This window comes from Poecilia formosa, unplaced genomic scaffold (genome assembly GCF_000485575.1).
Source record: "Poecilia formosa unplaced genomic scaffold, Poecilia_formosa-5.1.2 Scaffold59, whole genome shotgun sequence".
NCBI lineage: Eukaryota > Metazoa > Chordata > Actinopteri > Cyprinodontiformes > Poeciliidae > Poecilia > Poecilia formosa.
This window is the reverse complement of record NW_006799998.1, coordinates 1751349-1772945: the sequence shown is the minus strand read 5'-3', so window position 1 is coordinate 1772945 and position 21597 is coordinate 1751349. Positions and strand designations below refer to the sequence as shown.

General features: G+C 35.2%; 2 protein-coding genes across 2 annotated transcripts in view; both read right to left on the bottom strand.

Annotated features, from left to right (window-relative positions):
* Positions 1-3429, bottom strand: part of myom3 (myomesin 3) — a gene marked incomplete at its 3' end in the record, with an annotated part of 36503 nt that extends 33074 nt beyond the window's left edge. Inside the window, exons 1-2 of the mRNA XM_016672333.1 lie at positions 3232-3429; positions 504-632 (exon numbers count right to left, since the gene is read on the bottom strand). Coding sequence (XP_016527819.1) covers positions 504-610 — 107 coding nt within the window. The remainder of the gene's footprint in view (positions 1-503; positions 633-3231) is intronic.
* A 7328-nt stretch (positions 3430-10757) lies between these two features.
* On the bottom strand, positions 10758-19298 carry ifnlr1 (interferon lambda receptor 1). Its single transcript, XM_007553838.2, has 8 exons — positions 19205-19298; positions 19003-19048; positions 18057-18183; positions 16515-16684; positions 16248-16420; positions 15116-15257; positions 14056-14183; positions 10758-13812 (listed from the first exon to the last, which is right to left on the bottom strand). Exons 2-8 carry the CDS (start codon positions 19043-19045, stop codon positions 13102-13104), a joined length of 1494 nt encoding a protein of 497 aa, XP_007553900.1. The 5' UTR covers positions 19046-19048; positions 19205-19298; the 3' UTR covers positions 10758-13101.
* Between the last annotated feature and the right edge of the window lie 2299 nt (positions 19299-21597).

Sequence of the window (21597 nt, the reverse complement as noted above, 5' to 3'; positions counted from 1 at the left end):
GGTTTACTTACCCAGTTTAAGATCAAGTGGAGCTGTCTGAGCTATCAAACTTGCCAAAAAGGAATCTAAGCTAATGTCCCACAGATTCACCTTTTTAATTGAAAAGATTGAGCAAGCAATAAAAGGTATTTACAGTATCTGTAATGGGAATGTCGAAGTGAGCTGAAGTAAATCTAATTGCACTCTCTTGTACCTAACTCAATAAAACAGTGTGCCCCTAATTGCAGCAGTTTCATTACTGGAGATTTTATTAATAGTTTCTGGGTTGCAAATAAGGTAGATGGCACAGAGGAATGCTCTTTCTAGCTGAAATATGAATACATTTAGGATAACTACATATTTGGCTTAGCTTTCTGCTGCAATGTTGTAGTAAATAGTGCTTACATTTCAGGATCTCACCAATTTAATTCTTAAACTGCATTCATCTTTATAGCAAAATCAGAAATCTTAGCAATATCCCCGTTTTCTTTTTCCTCCAACAAATCTCAATAAACGATTTACACCTGGAAGTGAAGGTCCTCTTTTTTATCTGGGAGGAAAGCTGCATGCCGTGAGACATCTGGGACATCTGCTCTTCTTGCTCTCGCTGCATCACCATCTTGGTTTCCATGGCAAAATACCCCAAAAGGCACCTGTGAGTGTGTGGGAGAAGAGAAGCAGGAAGGGGGAGCCAAGTGGGATACATAGTCGATGAGAATCTCACACCAAATGCACACTAGCACTAGCTGGGTAATTTACTGTATTTGGAATAAGTTAGATGTATACAGCTTTGGCAATAAATTTATGTATACATTATTGAAATGTTGAGAAAAAATATTTAACCAAACTTGGTAAACCTTTTAACAGGCTGAAGCAATTTCCTGAGGTATTAATGAAATGCATTCAATATGTGATGGCTTTACTTTCCCCTACTCTGTATTTGCCACATGATTCTTTCTTTCCATACCATATTCCAAGAGTGGTAGTTGAGTATTAAATGCCACTGTTTTCTCGTCTTTCATAAAATGTATTTGGTGGAAGAAAATACACAAAACAAATTGAATCTAAACTACAAGATGCAGTAACATCAACCCAACAATTCAAAATATCAATAGGAAAACTGATGTCTCACTAGCTCACTACAAGGTAACTTATCTTTCTCTTGCATCTTTATTCTAAAATACTTTTTTTTTTTTTTGATCAGGCAAAATGAATCTTCGTAGTGAAATTTTGCAAAAATATTAGTCAAGGTTGTGCAACCACTGCACTGAAAATGGAAGTAAATCTTATAAAATATAATTTTAGGAAGCATTAAAAATGAGAACAACTTGTTTCCATAATGAGCTGATAAAGCATTCCGTGAGAGGAAATGAGATGTTTTCAGTGTCTGCAAACAATGCACATATTATTGTAAAAACATTTTTCAACTTAAATACCTAGGCAAAAATATTTTACCAGTAGTATTTACATTTTTCATATTTAAAGCACATGGAATGTTATTTCAGGTTGGAGTTGTACTAAAGTTGGGCTTAATGAAAGAAATATGACAGATGATGATCTTGATTTTTCCAAAATAATGGGATTTCCTACTGATGGATGTTATTCTCAAAGTTCATTAACTTATCTGAAACATCCTCTATAAGGGTGCAGTTTGGTGCACAAAATTGTCCAGAAGATAATGGCTCCACTTTATATCCAAAGAATATGGGTATAAAATCACAAAACTGAAAAGGTGTGAAATGATAATCACCTTTAACAAAAGCATTTACACTCCTTTTGTAAAGATATCAGTTTAACCTTAACAAGCTTAGGAAATACAAAACATAGCTACATTATTCTCAATTTAAAACATGAATACAATTTAGAGCATTTTCAGATATGTTGTATTTGGCATTGCCACTTGCTGCTTTAAGAAACATATCAAGGAATTTTGTATCCCCGTTTATTGCAGAATTAAAGATAAATCAACAAATTTACCACCCAGTATTTAAAATCTGATGGTTAGGGTTTTTTGTGTAAAAGGAGATTCCTATTTGTTGTGAAATATTTCAAATGCTTCTTGAACAAAATACCAAGGATTGGTATCCTGATATGGGTATGGGTGAATCCAAATGGGTATCACTGGGAAATGAGATTCAGCCTAACTGGGTCATCAGTTATGCCTGCTTCTTTCCTTTTTCATGTTGAATATATCAACTATTTAGTGAATGGATTAGGTGTTACACAAGCAAAAGGAAAATGGCTAAATAAATTAGGGTAAAAATATCTTCCTAATTGTGGTTAAAGATTTGGTGTCTTGAAAAGGTGTGTTACAGTCCCATGTTAAATGAATCACTTTTCTGTAGGCTGCTGAGTCCCTAATAATCCATCAGTTGAGGTTTGGCATGCTGCTGCCCACACCCTGCCTGTCATTAATCATGGTGCTGCTCTGGGGAAGTGAACGCAGAATGCGCCCAACAAACAGAATCAGGTTGCGCTTGAGTGATGGCTTCATTCAACCACTCCCAACAGAGAGCACCTGTGTTTGGAGCATAATGTGTTATTTCTTCTCATCTTCTTTGATTACACGGAGGAAAACAGTGGAGAGTTAGATAACGGGCTAATACACTGGTGGGTCAGTTTAATCCCTTGTGATGTTTTGTATTTTTTTCTGTGTTCATGACTCTGGTATGAACACAGAGTCGAGCAGAGGTTTGTTTGAGTACTATTAATGGCAGATCAAACTATGTGGTCCATTAAAATTGATCAATCTCTGTTGGTAGGCATGGTTACTGATATGGAGGGAAAAGGCAAGCACAAAGTCTCTTAACTGAAGTGCTCCCAAAACTCATATTTAACACTGTAAAGGTGGAAGAAAAGTGTATTTAGATGATTTTTCTGTTCGGTTTGCAAAGGAAAGCAATGTCTGAACAAAATGAGAACTTACTTGATGTCATCCCTAGAGAGTAATTAAAAGCTACATCCACTGAGGCCAAGAAAAGATTAGACCATTAAGAAGTTCAACAAGCTGGATAAGCTAGAAAATACACTCAAGAGGAACAACGAGAAAAAAAGCCTCCCTGGCAATGCAAAGACTGTCTAATTAATAGCACTTTGCAGATGTGTTGGAGAAGAATGCAATTCACACAGTCCTATTTTTTTTTGTATGTATGGTAATGCATGAAATCGGTCTTTATTGACAATCAGATAAAACCCTCTTGAATACTGTTTGTAGTATGTCTAGAAATGTGAAATGATTGAGACCTTACTTACCCTTTCTTCAAAAGGAAAACAGACGAGGTCTTCTGGCTGTCAATGAATAGTAGGACAAATGTATCCCACTTCCTTTTCCGGCTGCCTCCTTGTCTCTCACCTTAAAGATGTTCAGTTTTGGAATCTCCTTTCTCTATATTACCAGTCACAGTCTACGTCCACCTTTCTGTCTCCTTTGTCTTTTGCTGAAGCGATGAGGTAGACCCTGAACACAAAGTGTCCTCCAGTGCCAAGTATGTGGACCACACAATGCTCTTTCATTCTTAAGTTGGTAAATATAGACTGATGACATCCTCTCCTACCCATAAATACCCCCAACCTAGGCTGCACTTGTCCTAAATGTATGCACACAGTCACCACTACAACCATATTCTGTGATCATCAGTCCATCCAATTTAGAGCTATTTTTTTGGACAATCAGCTAAGACACAATGAGACAACTCTTCTCTATACAATACTGACTGATCTTTGAGAGGAAAAACATAGAAAACAGAAAGAAGGTGTTATAAAAAGGAAAACAATTGAGAACTGAAAAAGTCAATCGTGTTTTGTTTTTAAAAATGCATCTTCTGGAATGTAGGTTGAGATAAATTTGTGAAACCAACAACTCTCCACTTCTTGTTGGGTCCAAAACATCTCTCCTGTTGAAATGTTGTCAAACAGTGGTATGAAAACTATTTTTAAATTATTATAAGGCAGTGCATTCTTGTCTTAACCTTTTTTTATTGACACATAGGCTTTAATATGCTGCTGAACTTAATGATATTGCAAAATAGTCGTCATAATCTGTGTTAATATTCCAGAAGAACTGCTATCATATTTATTTGATATTAAATTTCAGATGTCAAGCATTATTACTCTACATGTCAAAAAGATATTAAGCCAGATTAACTCCTAGCTGTCCTAAACACTCACAGCTGATGCACAGTTAGAGATACTAAAGCTCAAGGAGAATAAGGGTATTGTTTCTGATTGATGATCAATAAAGAAAACAAGCCAAATATGGCTTAAATCTAACCAAGCAAGAGTGGCTAGAGATGTGTGCATCATACTGAAGAATAAATTATAATGTATAATATTTTTTGTCAATTCTATTGCCCTTAAAAGATTTATAAATTTTTCTAATCCCACTTTTTCTCATATTTGAATCTCCAAGATTGTATTTGAGTTTGTGGCTTGTTGTTGATGGTTTCACATGACCACAAATAACTTAAGAAAATCTGTTGAACGTGTGTCATAATTGCAAGATTCTTTTTCTTAACATGCATGAAGTGGACATTGCTGATTTGACTCACAATGACCAAACTTCCACCAATGCTCCAAGTAGAGGGAATCATTCAAGGCCACAGAATTTATTTATAAGCTTTTAGTGGGCACACCTGCCTTTGGAATATCAACACACAATACAAGCTCGGGTTGCTGTGCCCTTTATTTTCATCATTCATCAGCATGAGTGTTCGACTAAGAATAACTGAGACAAGACAGCTGAGACGCGCCTAATTTATTTCTTCTTTGTATAACTCCTCAGATTCTGGCTTCACTTGGAATAATTTACCCCAGATTTGCTTTTTTTATGCTGTAGCTAGAGAAAACCAGATATAATTATGAGTATTATATCTATATCCAGAGTCTAATTGAGGACTCGTGATACTGTCGTAACTTCCAAATAATTTATGTAGGAAGAGTCAGTGGATTACCACAAAAAGCGATAAAATTGCAAATAATAGGAGTGATGAATACTCTATTCAACTATAAATCCAGATTAGAATTTAAATTACCAAAATGTCCCTAATAAACAGACTAACACTGTGGCAGTCACATGAGGGAGAGAAATTAGAAAATACACGTGGTTATCTCCAGGCAGACACCATTTATGTGTTCTATTTTTGGTTGGTTATTTATTTTTCATTTTATCTTCCTCCTGGTTCCACTAGAGAGGTCAAAGATTAACTAAAATGAATATCACTCAACTAAATAAAAATTCCTACAGTGTTCAACTTTGTTTTGTCAGAGACTAAATTTTAGGTTTTCATTATCTGTAAAACATAATCAAAATTACAAGAAACAAAATCTTGGAATAAATCGGTCTGTATGTGATGATTCTAGATCAGTGGTTCTTAACCTTTTATGACGTACCGGACCCACCAGTTTCATATGAACCCTTCTGTAGTGATACATAAAATATTATTTTTTTCCCCCAAATTCAAGATCATTAATTCTTCTTAAAAGGTAGACTCTCTGAGAACAGTTCTTCAAAATATAGTCAGTGTTTTCAGCAAAGTTGAGCTGACTGTCCAGGAACAACCCAAAGTATTTAAAATTTGCCACAGTTTCAACAGGTTGGCCATCGAGAGAAACTGGAACCACTTTAAGGTCTTGTTTAGATTATTTAATTAGCTCTAAATCCTTGAGAATGAAAAATTAATAATAAATAATAAAGACTTTGCAGTATTTGGATTTAGAAATGTAATTATATTAGTCGTGTTACCACCCCCACGCCACTAGAGGCAGTACCAACCCCGAAAAGATTTGACGAAGGAGCAGAATTAGAAGTACGCCGAAAGCTACAGAATTTGGTAAAAACGGTGAGCTTTGCTTAAGTAATTAAAGACACAAGTTCAAATCTATGCTGAGAGTGGAACTCCTTCAATCAGTGCTCCTCCGCAGCTCTGATTGGCTAAGCAATGTGACGTGATCCTCTGCAGGAAGTGATGGCAAAGTGGCGCGTCATCACGACATTACACAAGTGTGTCTTTACCTCCGTGGCAGAGGGTCCGCCGAACCCCTGAGACCGACTCATCGAACCCCTGGGGTTCGATCAAACCCAGGTTAAGAACCACTGTTCTAGATGATATTAGGTTAGCTTTCTGAGATAACTAGCAAGAAATATTGCTCTTTTATGCAATATTAAAATTTTTTGAGCCGTACTAGTATTTGAAGTTGAGAAAAAATTCAGAGGTTTACAGAAAAAGCTGCCTTTACATTTATCAGTTGTTTTGTGTCAAGTAAATGTAATTGAGTAGTTTTGAAAAGCATTGAGAAATGTATTTTCTTAAAATTATAAATAATTACCGTAGTGGAGTGAGGTTCACACATGAACAGCTGATGGTTTTATTAGGGACCAAAAATGGAACAAGCTTCACTAAGTGTCTAGAAAAATCTTTTAATAAAATGAAATGGGGGATTTTTTTTTTTTTTTTTCTGGCAATAAAAATGAGATGTTTCCTGGTCATAAAGTAGACGTGTGCTCACTGGCACGAGACATTTCCTGGTTATAAAGTGCTTGGACGTGTGCTCCCTGGCATTTAAATGTTTTTCCCCTTTTATTTATCACCGTTTACAGTTCATGCCTTTGAAAAAATGGCACAGACACCATGCAACTCGTAGTTTAATAGACAACATAGGAACAGAGACGACTCCACTCTGTCCAGATTGGATCGATTGTTTTCCTTCAGGAGAACTGACCTGGTTCAAATAAAATATTTTTTTTCCATCCTTTCACTGGCTATCGAGCACAGAATACCTTTAATGGACATAGAAGTTTCAGGGCAGATCAGTCATTTCTTGGCCAGCTGTGACAGCTGTTTCCATGGCTTTTTTTTTTTTTTTCCTAATAAAGGCCCATTAAGACATCATTAGAATGCAAGAGAGGAATGGATGAGTAGCAAAGTGATTCCATCCAATTACATGTAGACTTCAATTTATGAAATAATTTAGTTTGGGAGAGAGGTCAGCCTCATCTTCTGAACAGGACGGCTGGCTGAAGGTTGTGATTCATTCATGTCACTGTGCAAAATCCTCTAAACCTGACATCACTGGGAAAATCTAAAGAAGGTCTGATCTTCTCTAATTTAATAAGTAGTATTTCATCAATGTTAAGATAGAAACTCGTATATTAAGGCCTAGTATAACTGGCTCTAACATCTTAAATATTTTCATTATGCAAGAACATTTACAAACATGTGGAACCTTGACTTGTCACGGGGTTTATTAGACTGTAATTGGCATGGGTTAAATAGAAGGGATTTTAAGACATGCACTTTGTGTTTTGGTTATGAGGGGGAACAATATTTAGCTTTTCATTCACTGTTGGCAATCATCTGTATTGCCATCAGCTTGTGCTAATAAGCACAAGCTGATGGCTTGTGCTTACCTCTACAGGGAGTACTAAAACTTTTATGGTAAAAATGATCTCTTCATTGAACAGATTTAAAATCCTATAAAATGGCTCCAGTCTAGATTTGACCTTGGACTACTGCTTTAGGCTGAAGGTAACAGTGAATACGTCTTTAGCAAAGCTTGAAGGTGAGAGTGCACCAAATGTTGTCGTGCTTCAGCTGCTTTTCAGTGATGATGAAGGAGTGCCACATTGTTTGGTTCACCAAAATAAAATCTGATGATCACACTTTGAGAATTTTATGCTTTACCAGACCTGTTGTGTTAAGGGGAAGCCTGAAACTCAGGTCAGATCTTTTATTTTTTGATTGAGTAATTTTTATCTATAATATGATTTGACCAGTTGTAAAATATGTGGAATTTAAGTATAAATATTTTTGAAGCAACTGTCGAACCATCAAAGCACTTAAAGGCTTTGTGAATTAGTTCTATGCATTTTGAGAAGTATTTACTGAATATTAAAATTGTTCTATACCAACACTTGTACTATAATGTTTTGTTTTTTTTCTGATACGACTCCTTGTCCATGTTCATGTTCATTTTGTTGCAAAGTATAATGGTGAAGCTGTTTTTTAAGCTATGATATTGTTTCATAATGTTTTAGTCTGTGGTTCACACTAATTTGGACAAATCCAATTATTTTGGGTTAGGATGAATTTGCATTATTGGTTTTTTTTCTTCAAAACGTCAACCAACTTTCTTTAAAGAAAGAAAATAAAGAAAGTTGTCAAGAGATGAACATATATTTGTAGAAAAGCATAGTAGATGTGATTTTCCGAAGCTACCAGATTGTTAAACATTTTTTTATTGCTATAATTTTCAGACATTCATTGTATTGCTCTTTACAGAAAATAATCTAGACTGCTATAAGTAAAAAATAAAAAACGCATCCAAAAGATGCTTTTGGTGTTTGAACTTTATATTTGTGAAGAATTGTATGTTCAGAGATTAACCAAATAATTTTAATTTCTTCATCTTCCTAAAGTTGCTACTTCTCAAAATAATTTATTTTCTAGAAATGTCAAACCTGGTTTCTCTAATCCATGTCCTGCTTGTGAAAGAAATGGTTGAAGTGGCCAGACTCAGAGTCCATCAACAAATTCATTGATCTGGGCCAGGCACAAACCCACAGCAGTGATTGAAATTCTGTTTGGGTGGGGAAAACTGGGTTCATTCAAACAACCATCCTCCTTCCAAAGTTTCATCATGGCTCTGGCACTCAAGAGAGTTTGCTCTGAAATGTGCTCCTCGATATCACCCTGACTTGGAGATGTGAAAGAAAAGATTGATGGGTTTTCCAGCAGACAGAAAGAATAGAACATGTCAGAGCTGGTAGGCAATTTAAAGAATGATTATTTCTTTCCCCTTTCCAAAGATAAGCAAGATATAAAGACAGATTCAAAGGGCATGGTGGAAAAATCTTGACAGCAGCAACTGACTGGTTTCTTGTCTTGTAAGAAACTTGATACAAAAAAATGTCTGGCCATTAAAGTTTCTCTTTTTTTATTGCAGCATTTTGTCTGAATGATTGGTATCGACTTGAACTCTTATTTCATTCGGCTTTTCCTGTTTATTTCTTCATGCTTTTTTTTCTTGAAAAAGTATTGTCTCATTTATAGATTAAATATTTTGTTACTGGCTCCTTGCACAGGAGTTCACTTGCTGCTTCTCACAGGAGACATTTTGAATGTTAAATTAATAACTGTTGTGAGTTTCCTTTCTGAAAATTTGAAATCATCTTCCAGATCTTGACTTGCTTTGAATCATATCTTTATAATAACCTTTTAATATCAGACCTATCCTCACTTTAACCTGGAAACCACTAGTTGGAATATAGTCCTTCACATCAACCTTTTTGGGGTTTGGTTGACAGGTCCCAGAATAATTTTATTTATTTTTTTCAAAAACTTTGGGGGGAGATGGGAAAGAAGTATCAAGAGAGACTGAATAATGTCAAGTAATCTGGTGTTTTCTGAAATTACAAAAAAAGTGATTATGAAATTATTTAGTAAAGGATCGAGAGCAAACGCTAAACTCAAAAATGGATGTGGTGAAAATCTGATCACAAAGAAACTATTTAACTGGTCATAGATTACAATTAAGAAAGTTCTGTGAAGCTTTAAACTCGTAATTCTGAGGTTCTGTCTTCTTTTTGAAGTTCAAGTGCATGTGAACAAATGTCTTATATTCTCCTTAAAAGTTTAACTTGACTTTCCTTTAAAACAGTAGTTCCCAAAGTTTGACACCACTGGGGTTGCTAAAAACAAATCTGGAGTCCTGAGGTCATCTTTATAATTATAAGTAAATAACAGAATGATAGGGGGGAACAATCTATTTACACAGACGATGTTAGAAGTTGTTCAAAATGTAAAAACTGTGTCATGGCCTTTTCTGTTTTTTGTTTTTTTTTTGTTTTGTTTTTCTAATGCAGTGAGCATAAACATAAATGGTTAAAAGCCTTAAAATATATCTTTCAGTGAAAGATATTTTTTTTCACTACAAACAACTGTAAACATACATCAATGGTTTAAATTGTATTACAGCTGATAGAAACTTAGTTGTTGAGTTTAAACTGATTTGACTATATTACAAAGCAGAAAAATTAACCAATTCAAAATTATTTGCCTCTCTCTCCACAAAATTATTACGTTCCTTGTAAATGTAAAAAGTACTGCCTCCCTATAGCTGGGCCTTTTTCTGGGTCTTGTTTTGTCCCTTTTTTTTCTTTTTTTAATCTTTGTAAATCTATTGGGAACAGTAGTGATGGCCTCAAAAAACTATCATGGTTTCTGCAAAAACCGTTTATGTAAACAATTATTTTAACCATATTCTGTAAAAGTGAAAAGAGGCTCTCTTATTTCATCTGCATGTACGTCAGACTTAAAATACAAGATTTCCTATTTGGGTAGCAGTTGCATAGCAAAACTAACAATAGCCATTGAGCTTCAAATTTAAATTGACGTCAAGACAATTGGAAAATATCCCATCAGTATATTTATGTTATTAAAAGTACCCAGTCTAATAAAATAAGAAAATTATCCTGGTTTAGCATTTCATGTTTATTGTAGTCATCCTTTAAGGAAAGTGACTAAAGTGTTTTGTTAGGCATTTGATTTCAATACAAATCCTCTAGTATGGAAAAATATAAACATAGATCCAGAAATGTTTAACTTAAGCACACACTGACTGCAAACATTCACTTCTTGCAAAAAGGCTGCCAAGCTGAACTTTGGATTGTTTGTCATTTTTCTCCCCTTTTATCTTATGACAAATGTCTCCGAGCACAGAGCAATCACTTATCACACTTGATGCTCTAGATACTTTGACCTCTGTTACTTAGAAACCCAAAACAGAATTCACATTTTATTGTTTTCCACAGTTGACAATCTCATTTATGTAAAGGAAGTTTACACTAGTTTAAAAATATACACATATATATGTACACTCATAATTTTAACTTTACAACACAGACATTCAAGAGAAATCAACGTGACATTTTGTACAGAGATAGATATACATTTCCATTGTTTTGTACATAGTTACTCATATCACTCTGAACACACCTCACATTATTACTTTACAGCTGTACATAAAAGATTGCACTCAAGCTTTAAAAACCAAGCTCTTATCAGTGTGGCTTATACTGCGCCACGACACCACCTCCTAATATTACTTTATGTGGCACAGGTTATTTTTTCCTTCACTAAAAGAACAGCAAACAATCTGTACAAATTTAAAACAAGTTTGAAAAACATTTTCTTATTTCAAGACACAAAGTAAGGCATGAGTTTCTATGCATCATAGATAATACTGAAATACGATGGGAGGAAAATGTTCTAGTTTGTAGTTTCATCTTCCATCTATTTCAAAAGACTGAAAACACTTATTTTCCTATGTCTCTGACAAATGTTACATTGTGGCTAGGTAAACAATGGCACAGCAAGGTTTGTTTTCAGAAAACTTTCAGACTGATGGTCGCATTGTGGTAAAATAACAGTCAGTGACATGTATTTGAAAACTATATTGCATAAATAACTTGAACGGTATATAGTAAACATGCCCTAGGAAATTAGTGAAAATTTTGTCCAACTCAATCTGTAACGAAACATAGATAATTAAAAATCAATGCCTTTATTTTGAGTAGTTCATTGTAAGGAGGATGAATACTTGCAATACATGTGTAAGGAGACTGTTTAATGTTAACTGATGTAAAGACAGCTTAAAATTTGCCTTCCAATATAAATCTCCTGGATTCTCATCTCCCTTCAGTGGTCTGTCTGGGATTTCTCCAACAGAGCTCAATTTCTCAGGATGCATTTCATCCTAGCCAATCCACAAACAAAAGTAGTTTTGAACAATGATATTGAATTTCTGGGTTGTTTTAGAGTTGTAGTCTGCCTATGGTTGGAGTCTTGCAGTGGCAGCAGAGGAAGTCCATGTTGACCACACTTCTAAATATTGAGCAGTTAAAGTCGGAAAAAGAAACTCTGTAGGATACTTAGCGCTTTTCTCTTTGCAGAGGGAGATGGTTGCTTACAGTGTGTAGAATTTCTGGTAAGCTTCATAGCATAGCTTTCTTCATGATTGAGCTGGCACATTACATACATCATGGTCAAATGTTATCGTCTGGGTAAAATGAGATTTAATCGTTTAAAACTTCAGCAGAACACACGCCTCCAACAAGAAGTCGTCTTTCAATATCTGAGGGTCCCGACCATCTGTATGAAGCAAAGTAAAGAGCAAGGGGCTGGTTTTTACCAGGCTAGCTAAAGAATGCTACCTCAGTAGTTCTCAGTTTCAAAATAGTGAAATTGTGTTTACCGTCAGACTTATGCAACACTGACTGCTTTCTCATACACACACGATGACATCTCCTCTCCTTGTTGTATAAATAATAATCCATGAGGACATACGTGGTTAGAATAAATGAATTATTCATCTAGTTACAAATTTCTTGTGAAACAGTGCACAACTATATTTTGAGTTGTGTAAAAACATTAGTCAGTGAGATGAGTAAATGACATACCGGATATCTATTCCATAACTTGGAGAACTTTACTGCATTTGTAGATATGTGACACAAATTGAGAAGTCTGTTGCCTTTCAATTAATAAAATGTCAAATATTTTGACTCTTGGGTGTTGGGTTAACCATAGTTTTAAGAGAAATCAGAATTTGCTAAAAGGGAAATAGGACAAACCTTAAAGAAGTCTGAGTTGGGAAATTAGTTACAATGTACCAGATCTACAAATCTCTATGTAGTTGTGGCAATGGCACACAAATGCATTCATAGTACATGCATATGTTTTGGCATTATTTGCTTGAGTAATTTGTGGCATATAAGTTATAAATGGTAAAATATAAAATAACAAGAAACACTACAAACCATCCTTTGTCACATGAAGGAGTGAAAATTTACATACAGAACTGCTTTTACATAACCATCAGCACTTTCATGCAAATCTGCTTGTTTTCTCAAAGTTCTACATTTTCCTTCTAGTTCCCATTTTTTCTGGTCAACTTCTTCTTCCACCAGCGAGGGGAGAAAAACAGTCCTTGACCGATATTGCTGGGAAGGTGGATTTATAGAGTAAAAAACTGGACAAAATGTTCTTATGGTGTAGGAAAGTTTTTCATTTCCTTTTCACACCTGACCTTCATGTCTCCTAATGTCCTCTTTGTGTTTTTTCTTGACTAATGAAGGTTCAAGTGTCTGTGAATGTCGATGGGTTCATGTGGCCTTTCAGGCATCCAGTTTTGTTTGTACCCTGATTGAAATATGGCATCACCGGGAAACGTGGTCTGACATTCTTGCTGAAAATCGGGAACCGTTGTTTCGGAGGAGTAACTGGTGTTGCAGTATAAGCTGGTTGGTGTGTTAACCATGCTATCATAACAGCCAGAATCTCTCCCATCTAAACTGTCTACTCTTTCAAAAGAGTTAAACGGTCCATCCTGGCAGGTTACGTCTGATAAGAGAAGCTTCCTGTCTGTGTTACCTAGTTGAAATGCGAGTTGTAGTTGTCCATCGTTGCCTCTTACAGTTTGTAGCACCAGTGGCTGCTGCTCGGGATCACTCCAACTTGGTTTAATGTTGGGTAGTTGTTTTGCAGCATATGAGGGTAATGGTTGAACAATTCCTACTTCCATCTGGGGTTCTTCTTTGCTGCTTTCTGCTTTCACAGAAAACAGCGAATCCTGGGGCTGGACTCCAACCGCAGCATAGCTTCCAGAAGACTGTGCACTTGTGACAGGGTTTTGTGGGCTATACGGAGAGATCTCAGGACTTATAGATGTATTGTCTTTGTTGTGTACTATTTGGTTTGTGTCCTTCCTAGAAACGTTAGAAAGCCTGCAATTCTTATCTGGATTTTCCATAAGTTTGTTTTCGCTGGGGGATATTACCTGTTTTGAAGACAGTGAGAAGGGCTCTGTTAATTTCTAGAAATATTTATACAATGAGCAATGCTAACATGTTTGATACTGACAATAGAAAGCACCTTAGCAAATCAGTTTTTCTTTTACATCACTAAAATAAAACTGGTATGTGAATGTCTCAAGTAATGGAATTCTGTGGCTTGATATTCCTGTAAGGCAAGATTTCCTTGTTGCTTCAAGGAAAGGACTATGACGACAGAACGGACTTACCAGTGCCTTTATCATGACTGAGTCTCCACCCTTCACATAGTTGCACACACACACAGCTGATATTATGACTATGCTTGCCAGAACAGCAGCACCCAGGATAGGCCACAGAAAAGGTACATGAGGATCATCTAAAGGAGGAGAAAGTATGTGTTACTGTCATGTCATGGGGAAATCCAGATGTAGCTCTAAACTAAGACACTCTGAGGTACTTCAAAGCTTGCAGAGGAAAAAATTCCATTATGACTTGTATGCTTAGGCATCTTTAGAGGGAAATGTATCCCTGTACAACTGCTAAATCCACTAAATGCACTAAAATGTTCTGAAAGCTGTATTTGCTTCTGAAAATTGTTTTGTTGTGAGGATCTTGCATAATGTGTTCAGAGAAACTTACAGAGGACTCCCTTCTGAATAAGCTTGGATTGACTGTATACATTTTGAAAATATTAGGATAAAAGGAGAAGTCATCTTTGAAAATGTGAAAAAATATATTTTTTCAGTTTAACTCTAATGATGTAGAAAGTTAGTTTCCCAATAATTTTTATAGAACAAACCATTATTTTGATTAAATGGTCAACAATAGTAAGGCCACATCTCAATCTGAAACTGCAGTGTAACAAGCTTTAATTGGTTAGACTTTTCTGTGCTGTAATGGTGTTCATAGTGCAGACTGTTTTGCAAAGGATGGTTTTACAACAATTTATAGCAATGTATTACTAAACACTGCATTATTTCCAAGTGGCTGCAATCACTCAAGAAGATTTGCTCAAACTGATTAAAGCAGCATTTGGGAAAAATGCACCATCTTCAAGTGTCTTAATTGATGCATCATCTCTCCAGCAGCTGTGACTCCAGAGCTGTTAAGAGTGACACTGTTGCTTTCAGTTGTATCACATTTTTGTAAATGTTCTAATGGTTCCTGCTACGTCCAATCAGATTCTTAAAACGCATATAAAGTATTTAAAGCAAAATCTAATTTACTTGAATTATTAAAAATATATAAATCATGATTGTTAAAATCAATCAACTCTAGCATGAAATTTGTGATAATCATTTTGCTCACCTGGCAGAGTTTCACAGAAGGATGTATTCTCACTGTCTGAGTGACCCCATTCTGGAGTAGCTTTGTAAACCACATAGCCACAGTAGACGGACTCGTTGTACTTTAAGTTGATGTCAAAGTAGTTATTTTTGCTTTTGAGGACCTGGAGACACGGCAGGATAGGAGAATAAATTGACATTTAGTTCACTGCAGGCAGAATAGGTCAAATTGACCTAGCATTTTTGGAAAGTAAGACCAAAGTGTTTTCCTTAAAAAAATAAATATTGCAGCAGACGCAGTAAAGCACAATGTCTGAAAATGCTCTTATACAGATGTGTAATTACCCTGAAAAGAGGGTAAATTTGAAAAGGGGGGAAAAACATAATTCACACACACACACACACACACACATATATATCTTTATAGATTAACAGGAAAATGTTTGGAAACTATATTTTGAGCTACCCACTGTTTGGAATTAGACAAGGCCATAGCACAATAACAGACACCACTGCAACCTTCCCGTTATGAAAAACAAAACCGATCTGCTTCATTATTTGTATTTCTATCCATCCGTTTGTAGATGTCATTGTGTTCCAAAGTCTTCAACAAATCAACTTCAGAAAACCAATTTTATACAATCTAACTGGGAGAACTAAATGTTCACAGTCGACTCTCCAGTTTTAGAGCTGAAGATGGCTGTTGCTCAAAGGTCAGACTTATCACTGTGTGCACATTTAGCTTTGGACAAGACTGCTTTTCAAACCAATGCTTATGTTGAAATGATCTCCAGAACATGCTTAATTATTGTCCATTTAATTTATTTAGTTTAATTTGTAATTCTTATTAACTTAAGATTTAAAAAAGATTTAGGTGAACATTGGTCCTTTTTAAATTAAGTATTTTTTGTGCTGTTGTTTTTTTCCCTCTATTTGTCTTTAGTAGCTTGTGTATGACATTTCTAATTTTAACCAAAATACCCAGAAGAGTAGCGATTTTTATGCCAATAAGATATTCCTGTTTAAAATCAAATATATATTTATGCCTGCTTTTTACCATAATATTTTATCCAGTTTCAATAATATATTTAATGCAACTTGTTTTCTAATACAAGATAAACATATGTTCATGATGTTTGTTAATGTCAACAAACCTGTGCAGCCCACTGTGGACGGGTTATTTTTAAGGTGTACTCCAGCACAGCGTTTTTGGTGGAGTTGATGATATTTGGAATGGATTTTCCATTTGGCCCCTTTGGCACCGTGATGTTGACATGCAGGCTAGACGCTGTTGTGCGAATAGACAAAACTGGTGGACCAAAGACAGCTACAGACAGAAAATTAAAACAATAAATGAATGTCATAGGAGAATACATTTGTGATAAAGTACATCAGAAAATAACGTGTGTGGAGAATCTTACTGTTTCTCAAGGGATTAAAGGAGGTGGTGATGCCATGACAGCTCCCATTAACCATTACTTTAGCTTTGTAGTAAACGTCATACACTGATGGGGTTTCTGCAGTTAGGTCACATGACAGGCTGGTGATGTTTTGACACTCCATTTTTTTCAAGTAGTTCTGATCATCACCCCTGTAATCGGTGCAATAGACAGTATAGTCAGTCTTTTGGAAATTCACAACCGCATTAATTGTGTAACTACTAAACCAATTCAATCTTGCAGACAAAATTAAGTTCCTACATTCTCATTCAGAGCTTGTATAGTTGCAAGCAAGGTGTCAATGCACAATATAAGGAATATATTCTTCCCTCTTTCCTTCAATTTAGTTATTACATTCTTTTTCAGGCATGAGCACCATGGCACTAGGAGACCATCTAATTGGCCAAAGATAGGCTATTGGTCATATGAATGTATGATACTTAAATTAAAAGAGCCCTCCAAAAATTACAATAAAACATTTTTTTCATTTGCAGTTTTGTAAACATTATTGTAATGATTGCAATTAAATGTATTGAGTATTTTCAAATCAAATGCTTATTTGCTTTAAAAATACCATGAGCATTTCAAGATTGTATCTGTTCAGTAGGCCACATGTCTCTCAAGGTATAAAATCATGCATCATTTTGACCTAGAAATGGATTTTATAGGTGGTTGATTTGATTCTTTCAGTTTAGTCATTTCAGGTGATGACGCCTTAGAGAAATGTAACAGGAATGGGGTGGCACTTGATATTTTTCTGCAAAACTGTCCTGTTAGTAATTAGCTGAAATAACATTTTTAGTTTGAGCACAATAGTAAAGAAAGAATTGCAGCTTAAAATTAATAGTCATATCCTATTTACTGAGCTCATCTTCTTTAAAAAAACAAGTGTTTGACATATATGTAAATGGAAAAAGCATCCTGTATTCAGCTATGTGTAGCTTTTTTAAATATGATTCAATTCTTAATTTTTAAACAGTTTCACACTCAACATAGTTGCATAGCAATTTGAACAAATATGCATTCTCAAAAACAGATCTTTTTATTCATACGTGTGAGATAAGTAAACACTAAAAATAAGGATAATCTACAGTTTTGTTTGCTCAGGAAAAATCTAAGACCAATGAGGCCAGTTACTCAATACTGATAGTTATCTTTACCATGGATGGCACTTGAATATTAAATTAAATTTCAAAACTTGCAGCTGTGTAGTTGACAATGGTTTAGTAGACTAGGTTTATTCAAAGTGTTGACCCTTATTGGTTTTAAAGTGGAGTACTTTTGATTAGTGAGTAGGGATAATCTTAATTTGGAGTTACAGCATAGTTCATTGGACTTAGCAGTTAACTGCTAATTTATGCAAAAAACACAAACACAAAAATTTCTTTGAAATTTGAACAACTATGTTGTCTAAACAGTTTTGGAAGTCTGTACTAGACTTCTTTTTGTGTATTGTCATCTGGAGAATGGCCTCTTCGGAGACTTTAGATTAATGACAATTAACATTCAGTACTCTGATCTTACCTCCAGTACTGCACGCTATAGAGAACTTTTTGGCCTGGAAAAGCAGGCTCCACAGGATCCCAGTGAAGAACATTGTTAAAGTTTTTGGACCTGAAATACACGCGGTCATTTCCAGTTGAGGGACTTGCTGTTGGAGAAAGGGAGAAAATGTATTTCTGCTTATTTACTTGGTTTGTTTATTGTTCAAGTTTATTCAACAAATTTAATAGTTATTGTTCCAATCATTTTTAGAAAAGGTGTCAAAAAACAAGTTTTAGGCATTTTAAACTGCTTTTTAGTCTTCAAATGTGATGGCAAGTTATTATACGCAGTAAATAAAATTTTCACTTTCAAACATATTTTTATCCTGAGCAATAGGTGACTCAGAGCCCAGTGTGATATTACACCCTGGATTCAGGGCGTCGCAGAAAGTATTGTTGGAGTTGGACTTTGTCTCTGCTAATAACTGAAACTCAAAACTGCTGTTACTTAATCCTGCCTGTCACCTACTTTTTATACAATACATTTCTAATATTTCAAGACGGGCTTTAGAAAATAGCATGCAGGACATCATACTTTTTGTTGCTCTGAATTATCTTACATAGAAAGTGACTTAAATGATTTTTTTTTAGTTTATTTACTAACCTGGAGATGGTAGAGATAACACATATGACAGTCAAAAAACTTAAACGGATATGTTTAAAACATTATACTTAAAGAAGTGTACTTAAAAGTGATACAGTCTTGAATTAACATTAAAATAAACCAGCATTTCCTGTGATGGAGTTCTCAGACTTTCCTTCATTATTAATGAGTGGCAGAGGTTTTTTTTCCATGTGCTGGTGGTTGTAACTATTTTTTGCTTTTTATAGTATTACCTCAATTAATAGTTAATTGAGTGAAACATCTACATCTATACATCTTCAAATTAAAAAAAGATAAATCTGTACTAGCTGGTTTTACTCACCATAGCAGAACAGAAGAAGGACCAGTATGTTCCTAGGCCACATTTTCTTCAGGAGTGCATATAAGCAGGAGAAAAAAGTTTATTTTTGCTGCTGTAGATGGAATTCCAAATTATATGTATATACAAATGCATTGAATTACAGTCTTCAAAAAAAATTCTCCCAAACGAAATTAAAATCCTCTGCAGTCCTTTTTAGACCAACCTCTTGCTTCAGCTAGTCAACCATCTCTGAGCCACTCTGGACAAGGAGTGGCTTTGCTCAGGTGTGCAGGTGTACTTTGTTACATGTTATCACTTAGTTCCTGTTTTTCTGCTTATTATGAGCACCACCCACGTGTCTCTTCTCCTCAGAATGCCAACTTCCATTTCATTCTGTGCTCCCAATTTACCGTGAGTCTCCTCCTCCCGCCATGGAAGTATATCAGGTTCTTTCAGTTTTTTTTCTGTTTGCTGGAAATGATCACGCCTTGAAACTAAAATAAGACTCACTCCACATACTACATTCACACCAAATAGCAAGTGGTAAGAATAGAATGTGTTCTAAGAATAGCATTCCTAAGTAGTGAATTTCTCTTCTTTGCAAAGACATCTTTGGCTTTATTTTTTTTTTCTTTTCTGAATTGATCAACATGACTTTCCTCCAGTCACTGGATTGTTTACTGCAGGTTGAATGCAGTTTATTATATGAAGCCATAGTAAAATAATATTTTACCACCTATTTGAATTCTGTTTACCAATTTAAAGCAAAAGTCAATCCAACTTTAGGGAAACAAGAAGACAAGAAGTGACAAGACAAGAAGTGTTTTACCTGTTATCTAGTCAAATCTGAGCCAAACTGTAAAAGGCCCTTATTCTGTGAGATCTAAAAGGTTAAGGAAGAAAACAGGACTTGATATTCTACTGTATGTTTGATCAACTTTACTGAAGTTGAGTTTATTTGTTTAGTTCATTATATAGCAAGGCAGTTCAAAGTGCTTCACATCATACAAAACAATACAGTAACCAATTATGAATCGGACAATAAACATACAAGGAGAGGTTTTGACAATAATGATTTGATGCATCAGGTATGTGGTCATACAATATCAAGAAGGAATGAGTAATATAACAGTAGCAAATCTTGCCACCTCTCTGAAAAAGACAATAAGGCAATTGTAAGGTATATAGAGTTCATTATTGTGGAGTAAAAGGTGTGAGAAGCTATTTAAAACTGTGGCTTGTCCTCCTAGCAACCATGAAACACAAACTTGATCATACCACCTTATGTATTCAGGACAGAGGTTAATGCAACAACACTCATTCTCTGCGGCTTAATTGTTATACAATTGGTATCAGCAGTTGGTTAAGTTCAGTGCTGCTGAACTTAGCAGTGGATTTCAATGCTTAGAAGATCATCATCTCTAGCTTTGAGCAGCCATTAGGTATCATATGTTGAGCCCCTTTCATCCTAGTGTTAGGATCTACTTTTTAATTTTGTTGTCTCCAGCTCTCCTGGCTTCGCTTTGGGGGAGCCACAAGACTAACTTGTCAGTCTCGTCCTTTTATAGATTACCATTTTTTTCTCATGCCAGTTGATACCATTTACTAAAAGCATGGTATTACCTTTTTTTTTTAGGTTTACATCTATCAGATTTTTTCCCAACTGAATCACATTGGCAACTATTCTGTTCAGATTCTCCTTGACTCCCTTCTTCATAGGAGGAAATGCATGGTATTAAATCTTTAATATTTTAAAGACAGCCTGGACTTATGTTATTTAGACTGAAGCGCACAGGAAGGAACACTTTTATCAACCTTACTTTTCTGGCATCTCTTATTGAGCTTTAATTCAAAATTGGGTGTAAAAACGGATCCCTTAAACTTGAAAGTAAGGAAAACATGCCCTGTGTTTTCAACAGAAGCAGTTGAGATGAAGCCTGATTTGTCTAAAAGAAATCTTGAAAGAGTAGCCCATGCTTTTATAACCTTATGTCTTGTTTAGTGTAATGGCCCCGTTTTTAGAAATAGTCTTCTGTTCTTTGCTCACATCTTGTACAAGATGAAAGGCATATTTGAACAAGAGCAGAGTCCTTCAATTTGTGCTACCCTTCACTGATTCACTTTTTATCTCTGTGCCATTCTAAGTCTTAATTTTGAAGTATTTTGAGATGTTTTTTCTCAGAACTCATACACCCATATATGCTCTCAGGTCATCAGATGAAGATTTTATCTTGCAGCTGCAGAATTCAATGGAATGCTTAGTCAATAAACATTAACCTGCAACCTTATATTAACATTTTTAAATCTAATTTAAAAGCTCTCTTCCATGCCACTCCTATGGCTTTTTACCCAGTGTGAGTTATTGACATTGGACTCATTTTTACTTCTGGTACCATTTGTATTGTATTCTACTTTTTGTTGATGTGTATTCTTGGGTGTTTCATTACCTTTTATTCTTGGGCCTTTCTGTATTTCCTATGTTTAATTTACAGTATTATGGTCAATCCAGCTGTTGTTTAGAGTGTTTCATAAAGTTGTTTGGAAAAGAGCTGGTGACAGAATGTTCTGAAATTTTCTCCAGGAATGAGAAGCCACGTATATTGTTTTCCTTTGCAG

Coding starts and splice junctions, on each gene's coding strand:
- ifnlr1 (XM_007553838.2), bottom strand. CDS start 19,045: ATGTGGCCTAGGAACATACTGGTCCTTCTTCTGTTCTGCTATG. Junction 16,421..16,514: donor CTTTAATCCCTTGAGAAACA/GTAAGATTCTCC, acceptor TTCTGTCTGTAG/CTGTCTTTGGTCCACCAGTT. Junction 14,184..15,115: donor CTTCTGTGAAACTCTGCCAG/GTGAGCAAAATG, acceptor CTCCTCCTTTAG/ATGATCCTCATGTACCTTTT.